Here is a 15032-nt window from a genome sequence, read left to right on the forward strand (position 1 = left end):
AAAACACAGCAGACAGATAACATATTAGAGGCAAACAACCTGGGGTTCTGAAGGAACCACCACTTGGTCAAATCAAAACTAGTTCTCCAAAGAAAGCTAAAGGAGACTCTTCTCTTGAAGCAAGGGCTAATAAAAGATTCACTTTCAGTTGAAAATCACAATCCAAGCATGTCAGCGTTCTTCCTCTCAGTCCTTTCACTTTCAGGAGACGTGAATCATTTGTTCAGGTGTTCCAAAAGAAGCTACTACTGCACACACTAACAAAGTTTGAGAAAACTATTAGAAAATAAAGGAATGAAGAATGTGAACACCATACTTTGTTAGTGACGACAATGCCATCTTCCCCAAAGATTTTAAAGAAATGACTACAAGGCTTTCAAACAGAGAAGAGTCATACATTTCACTTAATTCCATACAGCTTTAAGACAATTTGATATTGAATTCTTATTTTAACACTTAATTTCCACAATAACAATGATGCCCCCCCCCCTTTTTTTTTGAAAAGGCAGCTTTACATGATTAACTGAATAATAAGAACTCAAAATTGTTCGAATATCCAATCATATAAACCACTTAGCCTAGTGAAAAAAAAACTTATTTTGCCTTCTAACTCTAAAACCAGATATTTAGAACAACCATTAAATGTTACGACATGCACCCCAGCAGTTGTTTTGCTTTTTGTTCCTTTTGGAACAGGGTTTTATTGGATAGAGCTTAGGATGCGTTTTCCCTGTAGTAAAAAAAAACAAATCCTGATCTATCAACTGAGATACCCTCCTAAAACAAAACATAAATACTAATCAGCCCATAACAACCAAGAAAAATCAAACTGGGCATCTGCAAAGCCATAATACAGCAGCTCTCCAAAGCCAGACTTTTCCAATAGGAAGAATCAGAGATCACATTATGGAACAGATAATACTTACAATAAACAGGTTTTTAGTTGGCCCATCATGTTGTGAAATATTCCTGATCATCTTCATTAACAGTGGGTCCTTAAATTTCAAAGCCCGTTTCATTAGCATTTTCAAACCATTTCCTGAAAAGAAAAACACTTAGGAAGTCCTCCAAATAAAAATGAGAAATGTAGTGGCTATTGAAGCAGAAGAAGAGCAAAACCCCAAATGTTTAAAAAAGAAAAAGTGAAGAAACTAGACGAGAACTACTACTTCTTCCAAGTTTAAGAAAAGAAAAAACTGCTCTGTGTAAGTTCTACAGCCTCTCTAAAACAACTGTGTGTACTGATGGGACACTGCTAAAAAGTCAGATAAATAAATAAATGCTTCAGGTATTTCTAGTCACTTATTCAAACCAAGGTTCTAGATCTGAACCATTATCCTACTGTCAGTGGAGATGCAGCACAACCGTTGGTACTAGCTCAGAGACCTCTCTCTCCACCCTAGAATAAAATGTGTTATTATGGTTTTGCAAGATTATTTACCAGTCACGTAGAACGGTATGTGGGAATGCACATATAGACACGCAGATCTGCAGTACGTGATTGCACAGGGCAAGTTGCATTGTTAAAATTATGTTTCCAGAAGATCACCTTGCCCATCTAGTAACTGCTACAACTTGATTTTTTTTCCTTTAATAAAAAAATTGGATTTCCCCTTCTACAGAGCTACGCAGAGAACTCTGAAGTTGGATTACTAACCTCAAAATCCATTGGTTCAATTTTCCCTTTTAAAGTCTAATAAATTATTCACAGTAAGTCCACAGTGAAAATTTTGAGCACAAACTAAAATTAGAGCTACTAAATAATAATATGCCACTTAAAGCTGCTAGAATGAAAATAATGAAACCTAATGAGCAAGATAGAGAGCTACTGAACAAAATGCAGACATCTATCTATGCCACATAACAAAATACCAGAACGTCAGAGAAGCTCAATTAAAAAAATAATGGAAAGATGGTAGTGGCAGATTAAACACTGATTAGCTGGAGGTGGATTTTAGGCATCAGGATGAACGAAACCTTGATCTCTTCATACATCCATATTCTCCTAGAGTAATGTCATCAGTATATTTTAGAGAACTTCATGCATGCATGAGACATAGGCATATGTGGCTACTTGGTTTCACTCCTGCCACCAAGACCAATTTTGGGGAGGATGTAGTCATTTGTTTGCAATCTTACCCGAAACAAGTTTCATTTTTTAGAAAATATATATGAATTTATAAACAGCTATATATTTGTTTTATACATATATATACGCACAAAAAACAGTAAAATCTGAGTATGTTTACCTTCACAGATAAGTTGCACATTTCTTTTGTTAGCAGCAAGATTAATACAGAAAGAAATAAGTTCCAGGTCAACTCGCTCATCAGGACACTCAAAGAGCATCTTCATTAACTGCCAAGAAACACAAGCACATTTAAGCCATTAATCTATCCAAAGCTTTAGAAGAACAGTATTATGATGTCAAGTACAGTATTTATTTATTTTTAAATATTCAGCATTTCTACAGGCACAGTGAAGTTATAAAAGTCAAGGGCACAAGACGTATGGTTCCATTATTTGGGGATAACAATGCACATACAGAGTGCCAAAAATGGCAGTCACTCATCACCTTAAAATAACTTGGATTAGTTACATTTTATTGCTTCCACTGAGGGTTTTTTGTTTGTCCTTTTCTTTTTTTTTAATTTTCAGTGTTATTTAAACTTGTGAATGGATAAATTTGTTTTCAAAGGTTAGGTAGATTTAATACAGAAAAGTTAGTTCCACATAAATTGAGAATAATACCTGATTGTTCAATAAAATTATGACTCTAAACAGATACTTAATCGCAGAATAATTCTACTTCTATTTTGCTTTCAAATTACTCTGTTTATAGGTAAAACGTGTTGCATCTGAAACAACACGCTGTACCTCTGCACCTTTAATTCCTATAGCAGAACATTGCCATATATCGAAGACTTCTCACCAGTAATCCTGTGGGTTTTTTTGGTAACAGGAAGAAACGACCTAGGTTAACATAAATAGACAATTGCCTATAGTACTGTTCTGACTGCGAATTCCCAGATGATTCCTCAGCCAAATAACCTATAGATTGTCATCATTTTATACACCTGGAGCCTGTATTGTCCGTTACATCTCAGGCTATCTAGAATTGTTTTGTTCAATATGAGCATTTTTTGAAATGGCATATTGAATATATGAACATGACTCTACATCCGTCTCCTTTCTTTGTTTCCAACCGCAGAGCAGGCAAGTTGCACTGCTTCCCTACTGAGGGGCTGTAGGATATCACCCTGCTTGCTCCTAAAAACCTGCTCAGTTCATAAGACACGTCAAGTTTACAATGCATATCAGTGTGATGACAAGACTGAGATTACTAGAAGTAGAAACAACTGAACCTAAAGATAAGTGAGACAAAATAAAATATATTTAGCTCAGCTTTTCTCAAATAGGGGCGCAGGAAGAAAAACGCAACTAATCATTAAGTATTTGCGTGCTTGCCCCCTGGTGGCAAGACAGTTTGTAACGCATTAAACACTAGAGAAAGTGGGTAAACAACCTATTTAGAGAAAAAAATAAAAACAGGAACAATAGGATCGCAGGAATTTCACTCCCAAGTATTTTTGTGCAGCAATTCAGTATGTTTACGTATCACCAGATAGCAAGCTGTCACATTCCAAACAGACCCCAAGTAAAGCCATACATATTTCGGTCACAACAGTTAATCTTTTTTTCCCTGAGACTTCCACGTACTGATTTAAACACCATCACTGATTTCTTCCTCTCTTTCTTAAGAAGGTAGAATCAGATTTCCTTGTGCTGTTTTAAGAACTTATAAAACCTCTAGTTTATTAAATCCGTAAGCCTGACAATCACATAAGACCGAATTAACCAGAGAAGAAAGTTGCTACTTAACACGTAGAACATGAGCATTCAGAAATCACCCCCTGCAACTCTTCTGTTACAAAACCTTTAAAAATAGATTTTTAAAGCCCTTCAAACAATTTGAAGGGAAACATTCTCATTACTTACACAATACAAAATCTGTGGAAGTTAGATGTTTAACAAGGGATTACACTGTTAATTACTGAGCTACTTCTCTATAAAAAGGAAAAATATATCCAGTTTCAATTAAAGCTGTTCAAATTTTAAAATAATAGTTTCGTACGAGCTCCATGTTTCCCATTATGTCTTCATTTAATTTGATTGCTTCTTGTGCCACTTCAAAAGGAAGAGTAATTGCTGCCAAATAGGAAATATTAAAATTAAATTTGTTCTGCTTTTACTATGTCCATTGTCATCTTTTACTGATTTAACAGGAAGGCAGTAAAAAGACTGCAGCATGTGCAATGAAGAGGCAGTAGTGTTCAATCAGACAAGTCCCATATTGAGTATCAGATACCACAGACCAGGACTGAAATCACTGTGTCTAGACTCTCTGGCACCTGCCTTCACTTATTTACCAGTGACCAGAGGCCAACCCCCACAGTTCTCTGCTCACATACACCTCTGTCCAACCCCCTCCCCGAGCCCAGCTCAAACATCTTTGAATGATTATGCCAGAACTGCATGCCTCAGGAATCTCTTCTGACCGGCTACTCCCTAACTCTGCTGTTTGAAGTGATGCTCTGGTTTCTGAACTTCAGCAGATAATGGCGGACAGGAGCAAAGGGTGCTGTCAAGAGAGGACGTTTACCAGCATTAAGCTGAAAAGAAGCTTATAGATCAAAGAGGGGCCAAACAGGACAACTGTGGTGGAAAACATGTGGGTAGCTGCAGAGAACCTTGCACACTGCTCTGCGGTAAAATATTAAATATCACCATGACATCACTGCCTAACCATGCCCTTTGATTGGCCAGGTTATTACCAATAAATGCTTTTATAAGCATCTGGATGGCATTTGCACCTATTTAAACAAAACACGCATTGCTGAGGTCTAAACAAGAATGAACTGTTAATACTCACTTTTAACTGTTACTAGAATAGCACCCACTAACTCCTACAATCCACAAGAAGGATGTTTACCTGGGACAGCATGCGAAAGCCCTCCTCAAGCACCTCACATGTTCAAAATGACAACAGGGGATGGATTTTCTACAACAGCTAAAAATTCGTTATCGAGCATTTGCCAGTTTAGATGTACACCTTTCCTCAAAAGGAGACAAAGCCACTGAAGGGCACGCACTATTATTGAAGAGAGAATTCAGTTTTCCAGGGTAGAATCAGATGGCAGGGAGTCCTTTTAAAAGGTCGTTTTCTTCTCTTGATGCAATATCTACTTCCCCATATTTTCTGTTTCCTCTGTCTTCCTTAATAATTGTCCTAATTTTCAATGTTCATGAATAAAATCTGTTTATCCAGCTTGTCTTTTTTGAACAGCCTGCAGATATCATCTGTATAAACTTACATCAGCCACTAAAGAATCAATAGCCATAGGTATCTTTCAAATTTTGCAGTTTTATCCAAAGTCCAATTAAGGCAGTGGATTTGTTTCCTGTTCCAGTAGGCTCTGGATAAAGCCCTACAAACACTACTTTGAGCAGCCACTGCCCATCAGAACAATGATGTTTACTAAAGCTCAGTGTATGATTTCACTGAAGATCCACACCTCCTTATGTTTGACACTGGGGACCTAAGATGCAAGCCAAAATTCCCTAAAAGCACATCATAAGTGAGCCCTGAAACACAGTGAATTTGTTTGGCAGGTGACTGTTGAGAACAAAACAGGTCCCTTGTATCATGCAAATGTCTTAGCAAAGTTACTTCTGTGACAGAAAACGTGGCCAGTAGGATGTTTGCAAGAACGTTTGGTAACATACACTAATTATTCCCACCAGTTCTCCCCTCCCTTTTCTCCAAAACCCTCCTGTATTTGGAAAAACATCGCAATTTTTGTCATGAAATAATGACCAGAAACATTCTGAATTTTTTCCATGGCAACTTCCCATTCTAGATGTATTTGATGTTAAAAACATGTTTGGCAGGAAAGAAGATACCGTGGTGCAATTCTGAAAGAGCTACCAGAGAGCTTTCTACATTTACGCAACGCAGGCTTTCTCGACTCCAAGCCTCATCAGGACCGAGAGATTGGTTAGAGAGTATTCGACGTTTGTTAAAAAACATGCTACAACCTAAAATCAAGAAAGTACACATAAAATACCTCCCTAAAAGCATGAAACAGTGTCTGTGCATGGGTCAGAGAATATGGCTGGAGACAAAGTTATGAAAAAGTGTAGTCTGAAGGATCTGTGAAGAGCCCTCTATAGCCCTCATGTCTCCAACTGTTGTACACGCCTGCAGTTGGAAAAGGAATTGTCATGCAGCAATGCAACACTGCTTGGCTGGTTTCCAGTTCATATCCTGTAACACATGAGACACTGAAATTTTGATACCCAATGGGATCAGAAAAGAATAGCTTCTAAAACAGTAAAGGAAATACTTTCCATGAGGTTCCCTAAGGATTTACTACGCACAAGTTTTCATCTCTTTCAAGTATTCCCAATCTTCCACAGAAATTTATCAGGTCCCCTGTATTTTTCACCAATTCGACGTAGATCAAGGCTCAGCAGTACTGACAAAGAATATCTGTCACCCGACCTTTTTCTTGGGACCATCAAAACACAGCAAGAACAGTCAGACTGCCTGAAGAGTAGGTGGCTCACTACTGACTCAGCAGCATCACGCCTGTTCCCATTCTCACCTGTGGGTGTCAGTGCGAGCTCTGCTATAAGTGAGGAAAAGATGCGCACATAGAAAGATGCATCTTGACACCTCATCAGACATAAAGCACATACCTGCGGGATACAGTCTGTGTAGGCAAACATCGATTTAAAGCGATCGTCCATGCTTATGTGATACAGAATGCACATGGCTACTTGTTTGTAGTTTTCATTTGCTAGAAGGAAAAAAAAATCCATATTAACAAGATTTGCATTTTAAGTACTATAAACATTTAAGGGGAGGAATGAAAAGCAGGAAAACCCTAATTAAGGGAGGGAAAATCTAAAACAAAAATGCAACATTTATGAGAAGGTCTTGTCTGGCACGTCCAAGTGAACAACATCTTTGCACAGAGAGGGAACAAAGGCAATGCCAACTACTTCTCCTCTTCCCAGCACCTCAAAACATCTCCTTAGTACCACTTTGCAAGAAATATATTTTCTGAAAGGAACACTTATTAATGATGGACCATCCAGAGAAAGCCTTCATCACATCCCAGCTAGGAAATTAAATACCAAATGTAATGCTGATTTAGCTGTGGATATTCCTGTTGAAATGATAAGCTTGTCTCAAAGTGAAATACCAAAGAACGCATCAATGTCACAGAGATAAATAAGAACTACTGCTCCAAAAAGTGTTGTAGAAGGAAACCAGTGCCTTTCACATAAATCACACACTGATTGTTTTATTATCCTAAACTGTGGGTGCCTTGTGTTTCATACATTTCAAAGAAAATAGTATATTTTATTTGCACATTAATGCTTACCAAAGATTCTAAAGAAAAAAAAGCAACTTACATGAGTAGGCTATGAAGTATTTAACAGGAAGACTATAAAAACAGCTTAGACAAATGCATAAATGCTTGCTAAGAAAAACATAGATACGCCTGGTCCTGACTCTCTGCTGAAATTTGGACTGAGCACCGTCTTGAGCTCTTCTCTAGCCCCGCATTAGGAGGATACTGGCTATATATGGGATAACACATACAACTGAATGTTTATATTAGTTAGGCCAGTATGTAATAAGGTCACCAACTCAGAATTAATTCACAGGTCTCATACAGCTCAGAAATATCTTACCTCCCACTTACACTTAAGTTGGACCTTCTCTCTCATGCTTTGGCAAAGCATCAAGATCTCAAACAGCAACAAACCCAGTTAAATTTTTCATCTGCATACATCATTGGGAACTGGAATTTCCTTTAAGCAGCAAGGATACGATGCCTTTATCCTGAGAATGCACATTTTGTGTCTTTTTTCAAAATTGAATTACCAGAAAAAACCATGAAACCCTTCTGGCAGTTGCTATACCACAGTGAAGTATTCTTTCCTGAAGTATTCTTTTCCTAAAAACATAGCTGACCTTTTGGATCTTTCTGGCGTATCACCTACTGAGGGGATAGGGAGAGGTAACAAAAAAAACCCACAACTTTTATCTCAACCTTCCACAAATTTATCAGCTAGGGAAAGGATAACGACCAACTTTGAAAGCTGATCAGGCTATTATTAAAATAAAAGCAAAGACCATACTAAAGCATATGCTAAAGCATATGAATTCTGTTTTAAGCAAACAAAATGAAGTGTTTACTGTCTTTTGTGCTTCTCAGGTGACTGGTCATCTTACCTACCTATCAACTTGTAGTGACATTGTAAATCCAACAATTGCATGGGGAAAAAGAAAAACGCTTTACTATGCGTACAGCTAAAGGCTTCTCCTAAGCAAATATAAAAATTTAAAGAGTAAATTATGCCCTCAAATTTCATGGGGCTAGGGAAAAGCTGTTTACACTGCTCTTAACACTTCTTTCCATGCCTCCATTTAAGACTCAAACATCAAGACTCAAATTTAAGACTCAAATTACAATTACACTTCACTGGGTAGTGCAGGAAACACTACGTGAAGTAAAAGGTAAACCAGAATAAGGGAGGAAAGTTGGCTCCCCAGTAACACGGAAAACAGACTAGAGGGAAGTTGGGCCAGATCTTCAGTGGGTATGAACTGGCAGGCAGCCAACGAGAATGATGCTACTTTATACTTGCTTAACCTCTACCCTTCATGTTTTTTTTCCCCCCTCCTTATTTTTGCAAATTTCATTTGTGCTAAGATAAAGCATCAGTTAAGATAAATCCTTACATTCTGTAGCAACCATAGTTTATTTCCTGGTATTTGTTAATACTACTAGCTTATTTGAAAATAAGACAGCCACAGTAGCAGCCAAAGCCTTCTGTTTTTGGGGAAAGACAATATGCACTCTTCTTTCTTTCCCCTTTTTTCATGGGTCCAGTGTGTTACAGTATCATTTCAGATGCCCAAAGAATATCGTAGCTATCAGACAGTGACAGCATTGCTTCTGTTTCTAGATTGCCAAAAACAATCAAAAAGACCTAGGCACTCAACCTGAAGTGGGAAAAATACCTAAAACTCAAATCAGTTTATTTTGTCTGAATGAAGTCAGTCACCAACGCTTAAACCAGTCTCCGAAAGCATGTTCCATATGGCAGATTTCATGACACACAGAAGGAAAAGACAGCTATAGTTTCAAAAAGAAGAGCCAAATTTAAATTTTCTTGCTCCGCAGTTAACTGACCCATCATCCCAAATTCCCTTGTCCTCCCGGCAACTCAGGGAACAGGGAGGGGGTTTGGGATGCTCACAGGCACAGCAATAAAGTCCTTTTCAAGTGAATAAACAGGAAAAAAAATTAATTCTACTAACTTGGAGATGAAAATAAACTATAGAACTAAACTTTAAAGAAAACAGTGTGCAGCTAAACCAGCTCTTAAGGATTTAATGGTATAGGCATTTTCTTTAAGTTTTGTTTCCCTTTTAATTTCACAGAAAGGACAGAATTTCAGGCTGATTTCCAGAAGTTTCTGTCGTAAATTTCCCTGTGGAAGCACTTTAGTGGAAAAAAAACAGAAACCTCCCACTTCTATCAGTTCTTATGTAAAACTGTGGCAACTCATGATCCAAAGACTCAAACGCTTCAGGAAAATCAAGAGGGGCTTGTTCTTCAGAACAGTCACAATGATTTAAAGCAAATTGTTAATATCATGCTTAATTAGGAAGCATAGAGCCTATCGGAAAGTTGACTGGAAACTGTGCATAACTACTTTGTCTAAAATTAGGAAGAGAACAGATTCAACAGCTACAATGCTATGAACACTAAGCATCATCTTGCAGGCTAAAGATGGTGTAAAAAGGTAGGAAGTGACAGTCTGTCTGAAAAAATCCACCAATAAGCCAAATGCCATCCTGTTACATTGGGACTTCATTCCCGAAAATATAAACTGCCAGCTACTGACTATGACTTGAACCTGCCAGTACCAAAATCACCTTTTTGTTTTACACTCATCTGAATGATGATGAATAAAGCCATAGGTCAGTCATTACTTAGAAACACGGCTGCAAAAATTTCAAACCCTGCCTAGTACCTGGCCAAAGAACAACTTTCCAAAGCACAGAAGTGACACCTTTTTTGCTATTTGTAACCATGGCTGAAGGCCACACATGAAAATGCAGACACTGCAAGAAAGACTTCCTTATGGGTTGGTACAGTAGGCATCGATTATTCCCCTAACCAGAAAAAGCAAGAGAAAGAAAAGAAAAAAGGTCTTTGCCAAATGCGTTCATAAAAATCACCAAAGTTTTGGTGGGGTGCCAGAAAGTTGTGGCCTACAAACGCTGGTAGTTTTGAGCATCACGCATTTTATGACTGAAGGTGGAATAGCCAAATGGCCTAAAGCAGTAAGGGCAGCCCTGGAAAATAATGGCCTAGTCATTATGGATTCTTCTGGTATTTATGGCAATAAAACATGAATCATAATGAACTCATTGGATATTAAATGTGGGGGTCACAAGTACTTTGATAGGATTTCCAAAAGAATTTACCATTAATTAACCAAATAATTATTTGAAAGTGTTACTGAATTATCCTTAGTTCTTATACAGCCATTCCAGAGAAATTGGTCATTCCCAGCTGAGTGCAGTTAATGCCTTAACAAACCGGTCATTAACTGCAGTTACTGATTTTGTGGGAATTATTGTGTTATAAAATACACTCAACAGTTTATAGAAACAATACTTAGATTTTTTTTGCAGCTGTAGTTCAGCTGGAGCAGCTGGGATGGAAAAATATCAGGTCCCTCGGGCTGTTTTCACAACTAGTTTTCTGCAAATTAGAGAGGGAAATAAATACACGATGGGTTCTGAGTTCAAAATGGCTTCAGATTTTTAGCCTTTGAACATTAATAAGAAGCCATGTGCCAGTTCTGTGGACCAGCGCCTGAATCCTATGTTTCATTCTTACTGAGGTTAAAGATCGAATGGTACCAGTAGCAGAAGCTAAAGAAAAAATGATTTCTTGATAACAAGATCTGGTCCTAACATTACAGTTGAGTTTGTGAGCTTAAAATGAAGAGATCCTCTGTTCGCTCCACAATAACAAAAGAGAAACCCTGAAGCTGTAAAACTGAAATGCCAATTTGAGTTTCAGCAGCAGCATTCAGCTTTCAAATGCTAAAGTAACAATGAGGATATAAATTATGGATTAAATTATTCAAATGTAAGAGTATCAGTAATTCAAGTAGCCATCATTTCTAATGGAATCATCAATGTCTCCACTTCAGATATGAAATATACCCTGTCCAACTCACGTGCAAAACATTAACTACACTAAATCAAAACCAGAACCTAAAAGAATTACCTCTTAAAATGGCAGAGTGAATCTTTGTTTCAGCTTCAAATTCTGATAGTCTTAAGTCAAAGCTGTTACAACAGTAGGCAAATAATAAATGTAGGCGGATGGAAATGTAACAAACTGAACATCTTATCCATACACTGTCTCACACTGCTGTCAAAACTTTATTTACATTGAAGTTAAGAGTTCATTCATTCATATGGATCATAATTAATAGGGATCTTGGGGGGGAAAGTGATTTGGGGGGAAGTGATAAAAAGGTAACTCAATTTTTCTGTCCGGTACAATTCCTTGCAACCAACTCTGCAACAGTTGTGCTAAGTTGCTCCACGTGTGGTTTAGACACACATTGGTTTGATTTACATATGTAAATATAAATCATATTGGATATATCAGTTTGTTTTATCAAGAGAACCTGAAAGAAATTGCAAGTCTGCTCATACTCAAAAAGACTAGGCTATGTAAATAATGCTATGATATTAATTACCAACTAATAACCCTTCTTGTGCCACCTTTGTGTTTGAAACTGGTTTCCTACCATAAGCCTACCTTAAAATCCAGATTTCTGTGTCCTCCCTTCCCCCATCCCTCCCCAAAGAGCTAAGCACATGCCACATCTGAAATATGGATACACTTTTTTTCTAGGAAACAAGGAACTATAACGGTAATTTCTAAGCCAATGAACTAATAAACGACTAATTTTGGTTGAGTTATTTAATGTTACAGCTACAGACAAAAATGAAGCTGCACATCTGGAGCACTAGACTCAATTTCTTTGCTTTGAACTCTCCACAAAACAGACTGAAAAATACCCAGTAAGCTCCTCACCCATAGCATTGCTACTTAGATAAGGAGAAAAAGCACAGCCACTGAGTAGTACACTATATGCTGCTAAATTTAGATATATCCTTTATTGAAACTTACCTTGCTTGAGGTTTAAATTGGATATCAGAAAGAACATCTTTATGGAAACATTGGCTAGGCATTGGAACAGGCTGCCCAGGGAAGTGGTCGAGTCCCCATTCCTGGGGTTATTTAAGAAACGTGTGAATGTGGTGCTTACAGACATGGTTTAGCGGTGGACTTGGTAGTGCTAGGTAGATGGTCGGCCTTGATGATCTTAAGGGTCTTCTCCAACCTAAATGATTTTTGATTCTAAGAGTAGAAGCGTCCAAACCTTAGGGAGATTCTCCAGGAAACTAGAGTTGGTTGGTTCTGTTCTGTCATGCTTTAGGCATCCAAGTTGTGCCCTCTAAAGCTTTCAGATGTAAACAGTTCATGTAGAAGACTAGGTTACTTTCTAGTGAGAACTATTAACTTGCTCTTGAAATTACGCAAAGAAACAACTAAAATAATTCACTTAATTAAGCAGTCACATATTGTAAGCTCCACAGTAGAAATACAGGCTCAGGGGATCTCCTTTGCATTCATTAGATTTGCAAATTTCCAAAAACTCAGCCTCCTCATCTTTAGACTGCTGCCATCTCTCCACTCCTGCCCTTGCTCCTGCCATAAGCATTTCTATTTTTAGTCACCTCCCATGAAGTTTGTTTCTTCTTCCACTCACCTGAAGTATTAAGGCTTAGTATTAAGATTAGCAATGTTCCACCTGTAAGAGCTATAAAATTGCAATATACTTTGTTTCTAACTCAACAGTACTAAAATAGTCAAAAGTCTTAGACAATAGTTCTTAAAAACTTGCAAGCAAATACAGAAACGGTATAAATTTCAGTTATTCCTTCCTGATAAATCACTACAATCTGCCAGTAGTGTCAAGTAGGGATATAGGGAAAGCTTTTAGCATAAAAATAGAGTTAGTTGGGATTCTATTTCTGCTTCAAACACAGTACTGATACTGAAGAATCTCTACTTCATTTTATATTCCTCCATGTCTGAAGCTAGTTCTTCTTTAGTAATACTAAAGTTGCCCATCTAAATCACCCACTCTCCTTAAGCCAGTTAGACATGCTACTTTTATTTGGACATCTAATAGGAAATTAGAAGTTGAATGCTAAAGAGGGTTTTTCTGTTGTTTTTGTTTGTTTTGTTAGTTTGTTTGTTTTAAAAATGATGGCCATACTTACCACAAATGATAAAAAAAGCAACCATTAAAATAAATCCCTAAATAATTACTGCTTTCCAACAGACTGGTCCCTGTAGCTGAACTGTTACTTAATGTGCTACAGCCAGCCTCCACTATAAAGGAATGGAGACACCCCAGGCAATATTCACACAACAAGGATTGGAACCAGCTGCTACAGAGCCACCTTAGAAAAAAAAAAAAAAGGTTTCTCAATTTAATTGGGAAAACAGGAGGAAGCATAAATTTTACTGCCATTAATAACTTCAAGCAATCCCGATATGACTTTACCTCACCCTGATGGCTGGACATGTGCTTTTTGTTAGGGTCTTTGCCACATCTGACCCCTATTGTTTGCTCACTTGATCAGGTAAGAAAATGTATGTTTCTTTACAGGATAAACGAGGCCTATTAAAATCAGAAAAAACACTGCAGTAGCCTATAAGAAGCTCCATTTTCCAACAGATGTGTGAAGCTCCATAATAAGTTCATTACAAAAAGGCCAAGTGAACTCATAAAGAGAACACATCTACTTTAAGCCTTCTTAAAAGAAACTTTCATAAAAGGAATCAAACATTAAAAAAACCACAGCACTCCGTTAATTAGAAAGCAAACTACTTCTTGGGTTTTTAAACAGCAGTCAACATACAACACGCCTTGGCTGCATACCATTATCAAGACCTGATTGTTAAGAAACCAACATACAACCATTTGGCAATTCTTTGATTGCTCATTAAACTTAACTCATAAAGAACAGAAAAATATCAGAGGAATTTCAGCAGTTTCCAGAAAATCAGAAAATAAAACTCTCTTAAAAAATCTGTCAGTGAATCCAGTGAAAACACTCTTCAGTAAATCTCAGACTGACAAAGTCACATCCTGCTCTGGCTACCTTCAGCTCAAATAAAGAACTCACACACAGGGAAAGTCTGACCTACTTTGGAGTTTGCAAACTGTTGCACAACCCTTAGATTTCTACCTAAGATCAGGTGGCTATTACTTCCACTATGCTGACATAATTTCTTGGTGTTTCAAGACTTGAAGAGCATCAGGTCAGGACCCTCACATTAATAAAAATATCCAGGCCCAGTACATGCTGTGACCAGCAAAACTCTACTATTGCTACTTAGGACTGATCGCACTGTATTTCAGAGCAATGTATAACGAACACTTCTTGGCTAAAGAGAAATCCACAAAGGCAATTTTCTTTCAGTTATGGTAATCTGTACTGGAAAACATAACCCGAGATGTTCACAATCTGAAATCTTTTTGAGAGGGAACACCTTGGCACTGTGTAACACAACCCCATGAATAACCCTTCTACACTCCATGTCCCATCTGAGATGGATCTGTAACTGGCAGTGTTTTGCAACCCACCCATTTTTCAGCTCACCAATCTCTGTGTTCCATCAGATCTTGATTTTCAAAAACAGCTTATAATTCTGAGCAACCATGAAGAGATCCTTTAGTCTGACTTCCAAGCATATTGGGTTTTCATTCTTTAAACACGGCTTGCGCTGGGAAGTGAAGTGAATGAAAACAGAGCGGCATTTCAAGACAATAAG

General features: G+C 37.6%; 1 protein-coding gene across 2 annotated transcripts in view; it reads right to left on the reverse strand.

Moving 5' to 3' along the window:
- KIFAP3 (kinesin associated protein 3) overlaps window positions 1–15032 on the reverse strand; it is a 67396-nt gene that overhangs the window by 34027 nt on the left and 18337 nt on the right. For both annotated transcript variants that reach the window (XM_080601629.1, XM_080601628.1), the window contains 3 exons: window positions 6763–6863; window positions 2250–2358; window positions 927–1039 (listed from right to left, as the gene is read on the reverse strand). In XM_080601629.1, coding sequence (XP_080457755.1) covers window positions 927–1039; window positions 2250–2358; window positions 6763–6863 — 323 coding nt within the window. The remainder of the gene's footprint in view (window positions 1–926; window positions 1040–2249; window positions 2359–6762; window positions 6864–15032) is intronic.

This window comes from Anser brachyrhynchus (assembly GCF_964034855.1).
Source record: "Anser brachyrhynchus genome assembly, chromosome: 8".
In the NCBI taxonomy this organism is placed as follows: domain Eukaryota; kingdom Metazoa; phylum Chordata; class Aves; order Anseriformes; family Anatidae; genus Anser; species Anser brachyrhynchus.